The sequence below is a fragment of the Salmo salar genome, chromosome 06 (assembly GCF_965601325.2).
Source record: "Salmo salar chromosome 06, fSalSal1, whole genome shotgun sequence".
Lineage (NCBI taxonomy): Eukaryota > Metazoa > Chordata > Actinopteri > Salmoniformes > Salmonidae > Salmo > Salmo salar.
The window spans coordinates 54830387-54842506 of NC_138296.1; the positions used below are offsets into that span (position 1 = coordinate 54830387).

A 12120-nucleotide genomic window follows, 5' to 3' on the forward strand; every position below is an offset into this window, starting at 1 on the left:
CAGAAAGTTTCAGATTTTTGCAATGTTACGTAGATGGGAAAAAAGCTGTCCTTGAAACAGTCTTGATATGTTCTTCAAAAGAGAGATCAGGGTCCAGAGTAACGCCGAGGTCCTTCACAGTTTTATTTGAGACGACTGTACAACCATCAAGATTAATTGTCAGATTCAACAGAAGATCTCTTTGTTTCTTGGGACCTAGAACAAGCATCTCTGTTTTGTCCGAGTTTAAAAGTAGAAAGTTTGCAGCCATCCACTTCCTTCTGTCTGAAACACAGGCTTCTAGCGAGGGCAATTTTGGGGCTTCACCATGTTTCTTTGAAATGTACAGCTGTGTGTCATCCGCATAGCAGTGAAATTTAACATTATGTTTTCGAATGACATCCCCAAGAGGTAAAATATATAGTGAAAACAATAGTGGTCCTAAAACGGAACCTTGAGGAACACCGAAATGTACAGTTGATTTGTCAGAGGACAAACCATTCAGAGGCAAACTGCTATCTTTCCGACAGATGAGATCTAAACCAGGCCAGAACTTGTCCGTGTAGAGCAATTTGGGTTTCCAATCGCTCCAAAAGAATGTGGTGATCGATGGTATCAAAAGCAGCACTAAGATCTAGGAGCACGAGGACAGATGCAGAGCCTCGGTCTGATGCCATTAAAACGTCATTTACCACCTTCACAAGTGCAGTCTCAGTGCTATGATGGGGTCCAAAACCAGACTGAAGCGTTTCGTATACGTTGTTTGTCTTTAGGAAGGCAGTGAGTTGCTGCGCAACAGCTTTTTCTGAGAGGAATGGAAGATTCGATATAGGCCGATTCGTTTTTTATATTTTCTGGGTCAAGATTTGGCTTTTTCAAGAGAGGCTTTATTACTGCCACTTTTAGTGAGTTTGGTACACATCCGGTGGTTAGAGAGCCGTTTATTATGTTCAACATAGGAGGGCCAAGCACAGGAAGCAGCTCTTTCAGTAGTTTAGTTGGAATAGGGTCCAGTATGCAGCTTGAAGGTTTAGAGGCCATGATTATTTTCATCATTGTGTCAAGAGATATAGTACTAAAACACTTTAGTGTCTCCCTTGATCCTAGGTCCTGGCAGAGTTGTGCAGACTCAGGACAACGGAGCTTTGGGAGGAATACGCAGATTTAAAGAGGAGTGCGTAATTTGCTTTCTAATGATCATGATCTTTTCCTCAAAGAAGTTCATGAATTTATTACCGCTGAAGTGAAAGCCATCCTCTCTAGGGGAATGCTGCTTTTTAGTTAGCTTTGCGACAGTATCAAAAAGAAATTTCGGATTGTTCTTATTTTCCTCAATTATCAGTTAGAACAGAAAACCAGCAGGCTCGTAGGGCAGCGTTTCCCAAACTTGGTGTGCATTTAGGTTTTTGTCCTAACACTACACAGCTGATTCAGATTAACAAAGCTTGATGATTAGTTGATTATTTGAATCAGCTTTGTAGGGCTAGGGGAATAAAAAGAAAATGTGCAGCCCTTTGGGGTTCAGGTGACTGAGTGTGGGAAGCCTTTGTCATAGGGTAAAAGTAGAATACCCCTGGGCTGTAGGCTGCACACCTTGGGTCAAATATTAGATTCTGTAGCTGTGTATTTCATCAAAACAGTTCTGTTCTACAATGGTTAATTTCCTTGGCTCAGGGTAAGTAGTAGCAGGCCTAGAAGAGTCTTATGCGACGCAAACATTTGAGTTGTCTTCTTCCTCCTTTTTTAATCAATCAATCATAATAATTTGTCAAATGCCTTACAGGTTGTTTTGCCTATTGATGGCAGCTGTGGGCATACAAGCACAACAGACGCCTTCTATAAGTATGCATTTTGCACCCTGCAAATTCAAGCACTAAGCGTTTGACAATATCTTTTTTAGATTTTTAACTAAGCTTTCCCATTCCAGATGACCTCAATGCTGAATGCCTTGGTAACGTTATTCGTCTGAGTGTAGCTCCTCTTTTTGAAGAGGTCGACGCTGTCTTCAGTGAGTTTGTCTCGTATGATTCTCTTTCTCTCCTTTTCATAATTCATGGATTGATATTGTTTGTCAACTGTTGTGTTCACACCATCTCCATCCCTTCCAGATGACACACAAATCATAAACCTGACGCCTGGCCTTGCTACTCAGTGTGGATTCAGCTTTAAATTTGACCCAATGGGGAATGCCATATTTTTTGCTTCTCTTCAAAACTGCTTTTCCCAGACCATGGTAACCCTAAGCACTGTAGTGTTTGCTCTAACTTCAAATGGACAGTTTGCCTTTCAGTGTCACTGCAATTGCAACCCCGTAATGTAACAACGTCATTTTATTTAACCTTTGACACGGAGTCATGCTGAGGCCAGGCTCTTTTACAGATGAGCCCTGTATACACAAAGATACAAGTCAATATTTGCATCACTAGATGAAATAATTGAAAACAAACACTTTCTTCAGTAAAAAGGTCCTCAATCAGCCTGAGTTGCCGTAGAGCATGGAGGTTATTAGAAGTACGGTGCCAGAAACATTTAAGCAGTTTTACTTAACTCTGTGGATCTCCATAGTTAGCCACCCCTGAGACTGGGTCTGGTATCTCTTACTTCTAAGTTAACGATGAAGTAAGGTACAGCAGAAGTTTATGGAGGGCCAGCCAACTTTCTGATACAGACTGCAGTGATGTGTACTACTGAGCTCTTCTCCTGTAGTGTGGCTTCAATACAGTGGCAGCTGCATTCATATAGCCACAGTCTCTAACTTGCATGAATGTCAACTGAATTATTTGTTTTCTGCTATATAATGAGGCTTTTTTTTTTTCCCCCCTTAATTTTAGGATGATAAGATGTTCAGCTTGGTCATGCAGTTCAGGCTGCCAGGAAACCACATGACTGAAGACCCTGTGTATAGAGTGGGCAAAACCTGTAGCTACACCCCCTGGACCTCCCGAGAGATTCTGTGCGACCGCAACTACATGGAGGCAAGTGAGCAGAGCATGCCCCAACGGAGATGTTTACAGTGGAGCTTAAATGATCTGTCTAGAGCTACAATTGTCCAGTGTTTCATTTCTTCTGTGTCTTGACCGTCTCTCAATTCCTCTCGCCTCTTCAAAATGCACATAGGACAACTTTAGCGGCGAGGAATCTTGGCCTATTCTCAGTGCATTTAAGGAGGCGAGTGGACAGATTGCGTTCCTATTGTATGGGAGGGAGAAAATGCATAGGGAATAATGGCCTTTCTTCTCTAGGTGTCTGTCAGAAGGACTCTTCCAGACATCCAAACCGTCCCTGAACAGCCCACTGGAGGCCCGAAAGCAAGGAGAGGAGCTGAGGTAGCCATGTTTCTGTAATTTCACTACAAAATGACAGGATGGCGCTAAACAAAATGTGCGTTTGTTTAATTCACGTTTCCATTTCCTGAGACAGGCTGTTGCTTCAGGATACAAAATGACAGCAGTCGTTTTTAGTCCTAGCAAGAAGGTCATGAATGTGGATGAGGTCCAAAGAAAGGGCTATGCAATAGCCAACACTCCCACACGGCTGGTGTTAAGAAGCCCTCATAATGCAGAGGAGACATACCTCCAGAATGTAAGCTCACTTCCTCCATGAACTGGGTCATGTTCAGTAGAGCAAACGGTGGCCCTACCTGAACTCTGCAACATATTGTTAATACGGTGTGCCCTACTGAACACGGCCCTGGTGTGGTTGCCCCCTGAACAGGTAGCTGGGGTTCCGATGCGGGTGCTCTCAACCTCAACCTTCTTTGAGCAGAAGTGGCTGGTGACTCGCGTAGATGCCACGGCTGTTTGTCCAACACCAGGTTGAGTGTGAAATAATGGACTAACTTGGCAAATTTAAGAACCTATAAACCCATTTCTTAATTGGCTCCAGACAAGACTTTCGTTTGTGTTATGTAGTGTTCAGTTGGGACAATGTCTTTGAATGGGATGAACTTTTTTTCAATAATGGCACATTTGTTTTCAGTTGCAAAATGTTCTGTTATGATGTGCACTTGGCTTCTTGTTTCACTGCAGGGGCAGTGGCCTTTACTCCAGAAGTGATCACCTGGTACATGCCCAAGCACATCGACCCACTTTTGTCCTCTGATGCCTTCACCATGTTGGAGGTGTACATGGGAATTGACGCTAAGAGGCTGGACACTGAGGAAATGGCTGCCAGAAACTACTCGGTTTTAGTCACAGAGGCTCATATTATTGTTGAAATTCCGGTGGGGGCGGTTGGCGGCTATTTCAAGGTCAGCGTTGGATGACTAAAATGTTCCTGTTTAATTTCTAAGTCAAATCTATTTGTAGAGCCCTTTTTACAGCAGCAGTTGTCAGTGCTTTGCAGTAACCCTTTGCCATCTCTCATGGGTAAACTCCTAGAAACGTTGTCTTGTGTAAAATGTTTCTTATTGAGCAATTGTCTGCTTAATCAGGCTAATATACAATGGATCGGTGGGTGTGTATACAGCCTGACACATTGGATTGCAAAATCGTGTGAATGTTGCATAAAATTACATTTAAACATACTCTACCGCTTGAAATTTGAGACCAATATCCACACTAAAGTATTGTTTACCAGGCTTTTTAGGGAGCCGGTAGCTTTGCCACTGGCAACTGAATGCAAGCAACGCTCGGTTACACTCGGCTACTGTTTACATTTGCGTGTCGGTTGCTTTGAAAATGCAAGTTGACAACCATATACCTACCAGCTCTCTAAAGTCTGGTAAACAATACTTTCCTTTGGATATTTTGTCTTTAAATTACGAGCGGCTGGAGGACAAACCACACAGATAACCGGTAGGCTTTTTTTAAAAACCTGTTTTGGCACTCCAATTGTGTATTACAGCCTGAATGCATCACTCGTCTCCCTTACAGAGCCATATTCAGGATGACAAGTACTTTGTCACTTACACCATTGAGCCCATGCTTGAGTTGCTGTGGATCGAGGAGGTCGCACACGAGGACACCAGATACAAAGTCCTCTTCCCTATCACAACACCTCCGATGGCCAGGCCTCCACAAGTTCGCAACTGTGAGTCTGGTTTAGTTAAATGGTGCCTATGGTAATTTGGGATGCCTGGGTTGTTCATTAGGCACAAGACTGAAACGGGGAGGCAATACCCGGACTTCTCCAATAACAAATGTCCATTTTCGACTTCCATTGTACCGCATTTCAAAATGTTTGCCAATGAACAGACACGCCCTTAGACACGGTTCCTGAGCAGGCAGTGTTTGTGCTTGAGTTGGGGACCTTCAACCTTGATGTGGAGCTGCTGAACATCACCTTTCCCACCATGGTGCTAACTGTTGCAGAGTGCAACGCCAGAGGCTTCAATGTTCAGGAGCAGAGATCCCTGGACAACACCTTGAAGACCTTCAGGATGGAGGTGCCCTTCTCAGACCCGGTGGTCTTTAAGGAGGTGTGTTTCTGTTAAATGCAAAGCCACACGCTACATGCCCTAATAAGTGGGCCACCAACAAAATAGAAATGATGGTGCAAATGTACTTTGTATCCCTCATTTACTCAAGTGTTTCCATTATTTTGGCAGTTGTATGCATTCACTTGCCAATAGTGCTTGATTTAGAGGAATGAGGGCAACATTGTTTTAATAGTCCCCATATGTGCTTGGTTGTCACTTGATGTTGACTAGAGTTCTGTTACAACAATGATGCTTTTAACTTCACTACAGAAAAGGGTGGAACAAGGTGTCACAACCTTCACTCTTCAGCTGATCTACGGCCTGGTCGTCTTTCCAGAGTACGCTCCTTTCTCTCACTCTGCCGTTGTGGACGCTGTACTGCTGGACATTGGTATGTAACTGGACTACGCCAAACTACTGTTGAATGGTTTCCTCTCGTTAATGATTGCCCTGAAAGGAAATTGGCAGTGAAAGCCACATGGTGGACTTGAGAGCCCAACTAGCCATACTGTAGGCTTTTCCTACGCGGTCTCTCTACAAAGAAAATGTTAAGCTTTAGAGTATTTGGACCCAGTGTCCTGTTCCTGATTTTCCAGGATCGTGTTTATTCAGTCCCACCGTAGCAAAAGATTTTGCAACCGAAAACAAGGGTTTCTTCTTGGACAAGTTCAAGTCCTGTTTTTTGTGCTTAATGAACACAACCCTGTTTGTCCTTGTAGTGCCACCCTCAGTCACTGGCAACTGTGATCAGGAGAACTTCCACATCACTGTGGACTACAGCAACCAAGAGCCCTTTTTCGTGGTCTTGGTTGGCAAGCGGCTGCTTAACCATGAGCTTGCTCAACAGTATTTAACAGAGGGCGACGCAGACTTCACCATCACGTTGCCCTTCTCTTCGCCGGACGCAGTGTTTGAGGTACGATGCTCTCCCAAAACATGTTAACCTAAATTGCTGCAGCTAGCCTCGCTTTCCTTACCCTGTATACAATATTGGACTAATGAACTCTCCCACTGGTTCCCAGTCGGTTCACTCGTCCTCTGTCAGGAGCAGACTGGATGTGGCTCTGTTGAATCCTTACAACAACATGACCATCAAATACTTTTCCCTGGCTTGCAGCTTCCTCAAAACGCTGACTGGTTGGTTCTCAAACAATTACTTCCGATAAATAGTCGTATGACATGGTTACCAAACCTGGGTTCCTTGGAAATACTGAGTCTAATAGTAGTGCCAGATGGGCATGGTTTGCACTTTTGGTGCTATTCCATTGGTTCTACTGTGCTTGGCAAGCTCAATTAACACAGAATCCAGGTCTGATAGCTACATGTCTTTTGCCCCCCCCCCCCTCCAAGAGTGTTTCTCTAATGGGACGATGACTGCGCTGGCGGTGAAGGTGGAGTCTGCTCCCAATCTGAACCCCGGTCAACTGACCCTGAGCGACCCCGCCTGTGGTCCCACCTACAGCGACGATCGCTTCGCCTACTTCCACTTCACTGTCAACTCCTGTGGCACCACCAGGAAGGTAAAATGACTATTACCCTGAGGTGATGGGTACTGTGTATTTACGGACTGTTTGCTTCTGCAGGCTGTAATAAGTCAATTCCCCTCTACTACATAGTTTATCAACAATGTGATGCTGTATGAGAACGAAATCTCCTTGCCAGATGAACTTGAGGTGAAGCTGAATGCCACGACGTCTTCAGAGGACGAATATCAGTGAGTGCATTACGCATCACAATTGTAGCTATTAGATTTTTATAGTAGTTTTTTCTTCCTTCACCAATTGCTCAATACTTGTGCCTCTACTACCAGTGTGTCCACTCCACTGCTTGAAGTTGCCTACATCCCTCTTTTTAGGTTAAAGGTTTCCTGCTACTATGTGGTCAACATCACTCGCACATTGGCCTTCCTCACCAGGCCGCGTGACAACGAGCCTTTTGCCGAGACTGGGACGGGTCGACTAATGGTCAGAATGAGACTCGCTCAGGGTAAGCGTGCACAAATATGATATATTACTAGTAGCGTTTGCTATAAGTGATTAGTGTTCATCGCGGCACAACAGGATATGATAAACGAGCCTTTCTCAATGGACAAGTTCAGATGGTACCTCGCTGTTTTGTGCCCACTGAACACGACCCCGGTTGTCTCGTCCTGTGTTCCAGACGCCTCGTATAACACGTTCTACCAGGAGGAGGACTATCCAGTGGTGAAATACCTGAAACAGCCTCTGCACTTTGAGGTGGAGCTGACCAGGTCCTCTGACCCCAAGGTTGCGCTGATGCTTGACCACTGCTGGGCCACCCTCAACGAGGACCGCGACTCCCGACCCCGGTGGAATCTCATCATTAATGGGTAACTTGTTGTTTTTTGGGCCTAAACAAGTGTTATTCCACAGGTGTGGTTCCTGAGTAATTAGCAACCGATCATGCTTGGCAGGCCATTTACTTTGGCTACCGTGGCTATGCCCCCATCCGTAGGTCATGAGTGGTCACAATGGTTTGAGCATTAAAACAATGTATGCGGTCTGTCACCAGATCTCCACCCAATTTAATTAACACGTATGGGAGATTCTGGCGTGGGGCCTGAGACGGCGTTTCACATCACCATCAACAAAAGATGGAATTTCTCGTGGAAGAATGGTGTTGCGTTCAAGACACTTGTAGAATCTATGCCAAGGTGCATTGAAGCTATTGTGGTTCGTGGTGGCCCTATTAACCATTTTTTTACGCGTACGATCACATGTTTGTTATCACTGAGGGGTCCCTGCAGCGTACCATTGGAACAGAACGTATGATGCAACAAACGACTCTAAACCGCATTGTCTGAATAAAACGTTAAGTACATTATACTTACGGTATGCTACAGTAGAAAGGACAATGCGTTACACAGAAAATAAGGCACTTTGATAGGAATGCAATAAATGTGCCAGGCCTGTTCTGACTAGATGTGCAAATGTCTGTATGCTTGGGCTTTCTCTTGAAGGAAAGTTTGGCCGGCTCGTGAAATGGGCTACTTTTGTGAATTAATGAGGCAAAGTTAGACGTTGAAAGGGCCTATAGAAAATTGCCAGGTAGTGTGCCTTGGTTTGAGGTCATCTGTCCACATTTTGGAACAGTGAGTGCATTCTGACATCACGTGCATAAACTAAACTCCCACTGGGGCGACTGTTGAAGATATTTGGAACTCGCGTGTGAAAAGGTTAAGACACTATGTTGGCGTTACCTGTACCTACACCTTTTTACTCAATGTTATCCTTTTGGTTTGCTACAGTTCAGTGTTGTGCCGAACTGATGGTCAGTCGAATGGAAATCAAGAGCGGCTGGCAAGCTTAGCTTGCCTTTCCGATTGGTTTTGGGTTGAATTGTGACCTCTTGCGTTTAAAACAGTTATTGCACTAAACATAAAGGATGGTTCACACGCCTGTGCAGCATGGAAGTTAATGTTTGAAACTGAATAGGATCAGTTGAAAGGATCCCCAGAAGTTGATGCCACTTTCAATGTAATTCCCTGTACCTGGGGAATGAGCTAATTGGGAGTTGCTAAACATGAACAAATACCACGGTCAAGTGTGGCAGCATCTTGCTAGCTAAAAAAATGTTACAGCACAGTACTCAAAAGAGTAGCTGGCTGGGTTTGTCATAAGCATTGATTTGGGTGAGCACTTCGCCACAGATGGAAACCGCTGGCCTATTTTTAACTTTGCCATCTTATCTCAAGAATTGAAATTGGGTAACTATATTGAAAGATGACTTTTCTACATTTTAATGGACACTGCAACCTTTGGTAGATGGGCAAATGACACTTTATTTTGCGGGTGCCTTTTCAGTAACTGGATGCAGTGTAGTGAAGCAACTTTATTGGTCAAAACCATTCATTTGGGGGATCGGGTTTGCAAAACGCTATCAAATCATGCAATTTTGCCGTTTTTAGGAAATGGTCGCAAAAACTTAAATTTGGCACCCCTATTTTAATTTGCTCCGGCGGCCATGTGGACACAAGGCTCATCTGTCACGGGAGTAACTTTGCAGCTGTTTACTAAATGGTAGCAGTGTGAAAATGTTTTGTATATCATAGGAAAAGACACCACATGTGCATGAAATGGGCAGTTCAGATTTGTCACTTCAAGTGCAACTATATCATACTTGGCTTAAATCGTTGTGCAAAATCCTGAGAAAGCTCTGGCCATCGTCTGTCAGATCAAGTGGATTTGTACTGGTGTGGGCGTTTGTCTCTCTTCACAAATCCCTTTTTGCTAATATCTGGCAGTTAAACAAGAAACCTCCCAAAGATGCAAATTAAAAAGTGTGCCTAAACTGTCAATGCGTCGGTTACTTTGTATAGTAGAGCTGCTCCCTTCACAGAAGTCCTCCACGTGTGAATCCGATGCCGTGGGTGTAGAATTTATTTTGTGTGACCAATTTTTCCGACAGCGGAAGAATTGCATGAAATTCTTAATTCAAATGATTGCGTTGTTGATGATACCGACTGTATATTCGGCAACTTTTGGTTAAACCACGATCAATATTCAGGTAGTCTGACCATTCTGGATCATTTAGATCTCACCACATGAGAATGCATTCATGTCAATGTAATTGAATATACATGTTGGATGTAGAATTGTCTTTTTTCAAGACAAAGGTAAAAGAGTTTTGGTGGGAAAAGCCTGTTAACAAAGACATTCCTTTAGTTCATACTGGAGGGGGAGAAAGAACCCACTTCTCCTGTAAATTGATCTGATCCTCACAGGACAGTCGTGACACCACCATAAGACTTCGTACACAAGGCGGTTGGGGTTTACAGCGTTTTCTTGTGCCTAACTTAGTCCCTCTCTCTACACTGGCAGCTGTGAGAACCCGGAGGATCCATACCGTGTGGTCCTCCACCCGGTGGTAGCTGATGCCAGGGTCCACTTCCCCCCTCACGTCAAACGCTTTGAGGTCCATATGTTTTCCTTCGCTGAGGATGCGGTTGAGCCGAGGGGCCAGGTAACAAAGTTCACCCAATCTTTATTGGTTAATTTTGTTTGACTGGCAATCATCCCTTTTTTAAAATCTTTGATTCCTAGGTCTTTGTCCATTGTGACGTGGTCATCTGTGATGCCAGTAGTCCCACTGGTGGCCCCTGTAGTGGACAATGTGTGAATCAGGACAACCCGAAAAGAGGTCGGTCTTGTTTTATGCTTTTCAGACCCTGTCAGACCATAACTGAACTAATGGGTTCTCTCTCTCTCTCTCAACAGGTCAACGACATGTCAAAGACCTCTTTGAGGAACATCATTTATATGTTTCTTCTGGATACATTCTTTGGGTGTAATGTCTTGTTCTAACATGTCAAATAAAGTGTTCTATATAACAATTAAGTTTGCTTTACTTGCGCGGCAACAATCCTAACCGTTGGAGCTACCTTAATTGTATCTGATTTGCATTTAACACCACGGCGCATGTACTTTAGTGGACGTAGTAGGCTTGTCATCTGACGTGTATCAATCAACCCTTTTGTAAGCATGGAACTCTGAACCATCCACCGGAGATAAGTGTTGCACACTAATTTCCCGTCTAGGACAAACAATAGGTGTGAAAACAAAAGCTTTCCAATGTCCAGTAGGAAGAACTGACTCAATGTTATAGCAGATGGTGGTTTGCCAGCAGGGCTGTGGTTGGATGCAGGCCCCAGGGAGCGCAGCGGTGTTAATTTTCAACTGAAATTACAACTTTCCTTGATACCTCTCACTAGCTTGGTTTCCATCCAAATATGGACATTTCTTTATTAATGATATGCATGTCAATCTCAAATGGGAAGAGCTTGACTTCATCACTACTTGTTTTTGTAAGAAGTGTTGACAAGCTGAATGTACCGAGCTGTCTGTTTTTTAAAACTACCCATGCATATGCCACCACAGGTCTCTTCACAATCTCAGGATCAGATTCAAAGAAACACCTTACGGAACAGCGGGGACTGTGAAGAGACAGTGGTTCCTCCTTTAAAAGTTGCGGGACTTAGAGGTACCCAGCTTCATTGCTCCAGACCACCACAAGGGGGAGTTGGCGCACTCATTATGCATTTGGGTCCCAAGGTTTTGTTATGACCAATCGTTCCAAAGACGAATTTTGACGCGAGCCACCCTTGCCTTGTGGCGTTCAACGAAGCTGGCTGACAAAACAGATGGAAGGTGTCTTAACGAGTCAAGCAAATGTACAATTTGAGAGGAATATGTTAATGTGCGTCTATATTTTGTCAAAGGTAAATTAGCTAGTGTTAGGAGAATGAATTTGTCTTTTTAGGGACTCCTGAGAACCAGCAAACCAGGCTGTTGTCTTGTGAAACAGTGGATGTAAAGAATCTAGCTGGCTAACTATTTACTTGCTTATTGTGTCGGATTAAAAATGACTATGTAGCCGATCTGGGTATGGACCCTAAAACGTAAAGTTCATACCAATCTATGAAGCCTAGAGTAGAATATATTGTGCCAAGGATGCAAGTCCCCATATTGTAGCCTGTACATTGACTATATTCACTGATCATGTGCGGTTCAGGTATGACAGATTCTTTTTCAGTCATATCAAACGCCATTGTTTAAATGATGCGGTGTCTGCATGCATGTATTACACTTCAACTGTTCACTGCTCCTGGGATATCAATGATTACACATTGTGTAACTATGCAATAGACTAAACATGATTGATTTGTAATTCATATAAAGGGGGGAAAAAAACCCTATGCATAT

At 43.8% G+C, this 12120-nt stretch overlaps 1 protein-coding gene across 2 annotated transcripts; it reads left to right on the forward strand.

Annotated features, from left to right (window-relative positions):
* The first annotated feature begins 1495 nt into the window (after positions 1–1495).
* LOC106591478 (uncharacterized) lies at positions 1496–10751 on the forward strand. Of its 2 annotated transcripts, none has more exons than XM_045720698.2 (21): positions 1496–1654; positions 1763–1821; positions 1907–1987; positions 2088–2212; positions 2811–2954; positions 3222–3305; positions 3400–3561; positions 3694–3793; positions 4008–4228; positions 4854–5010; positions 5175–5398; positions 5669–5789; positions 6118–6314; positions 6421–6535; positions 6749–6918; positions 7015–7112; positions 7254–7384; positions 7559–7748; positions 10240–10381; positions 10462–10558; positions 10636–10751. In XM_045720698.2, the coding sequence occupies exons 1-21, from the start codon at positions 1632–1634 to the stop codon at positions 10707–10709; spliced, it is 2715 nt and encodes a 904-aa protein (XP_045576654.2). In that variant the 5' UTR covers positions 1496–1631; the 3' UTR covers positions 10710–10751. The 2 variants fall into 2 exon arrangements, with proteins under 2 accessions (XP_045576654.2, XP_045576655.2); XM_045720699.2 differs by having other exon boundaries at positions 5187–5398.
* Positions 10752–12120: the final 1369 nt, after the last annotated feature.

Bases quoted from the DNA above. Each gene is read 5' to 3' on its own strand.
- LOC106591478 (XM_045720698.2), top strand. From the start codon at position 1,632: ATGGTTAATTTCCTTGGCTCAGG. The intron at 6,315-6,420 runs GTACGATGCTCT...ACTGGTTCCCAG, and splicing joins CGCCGGACGCAGTGTTTGAG to TCGGTTCACTCGTCCTCTGT. The intron at 10,382-10,461 runs GTAACAAAGTTC...TTTGATTCCTAG, and splicing joins CGGTTGAGCCGAGGGGCCAG to GTCTTTGTCCATTGTGACGT.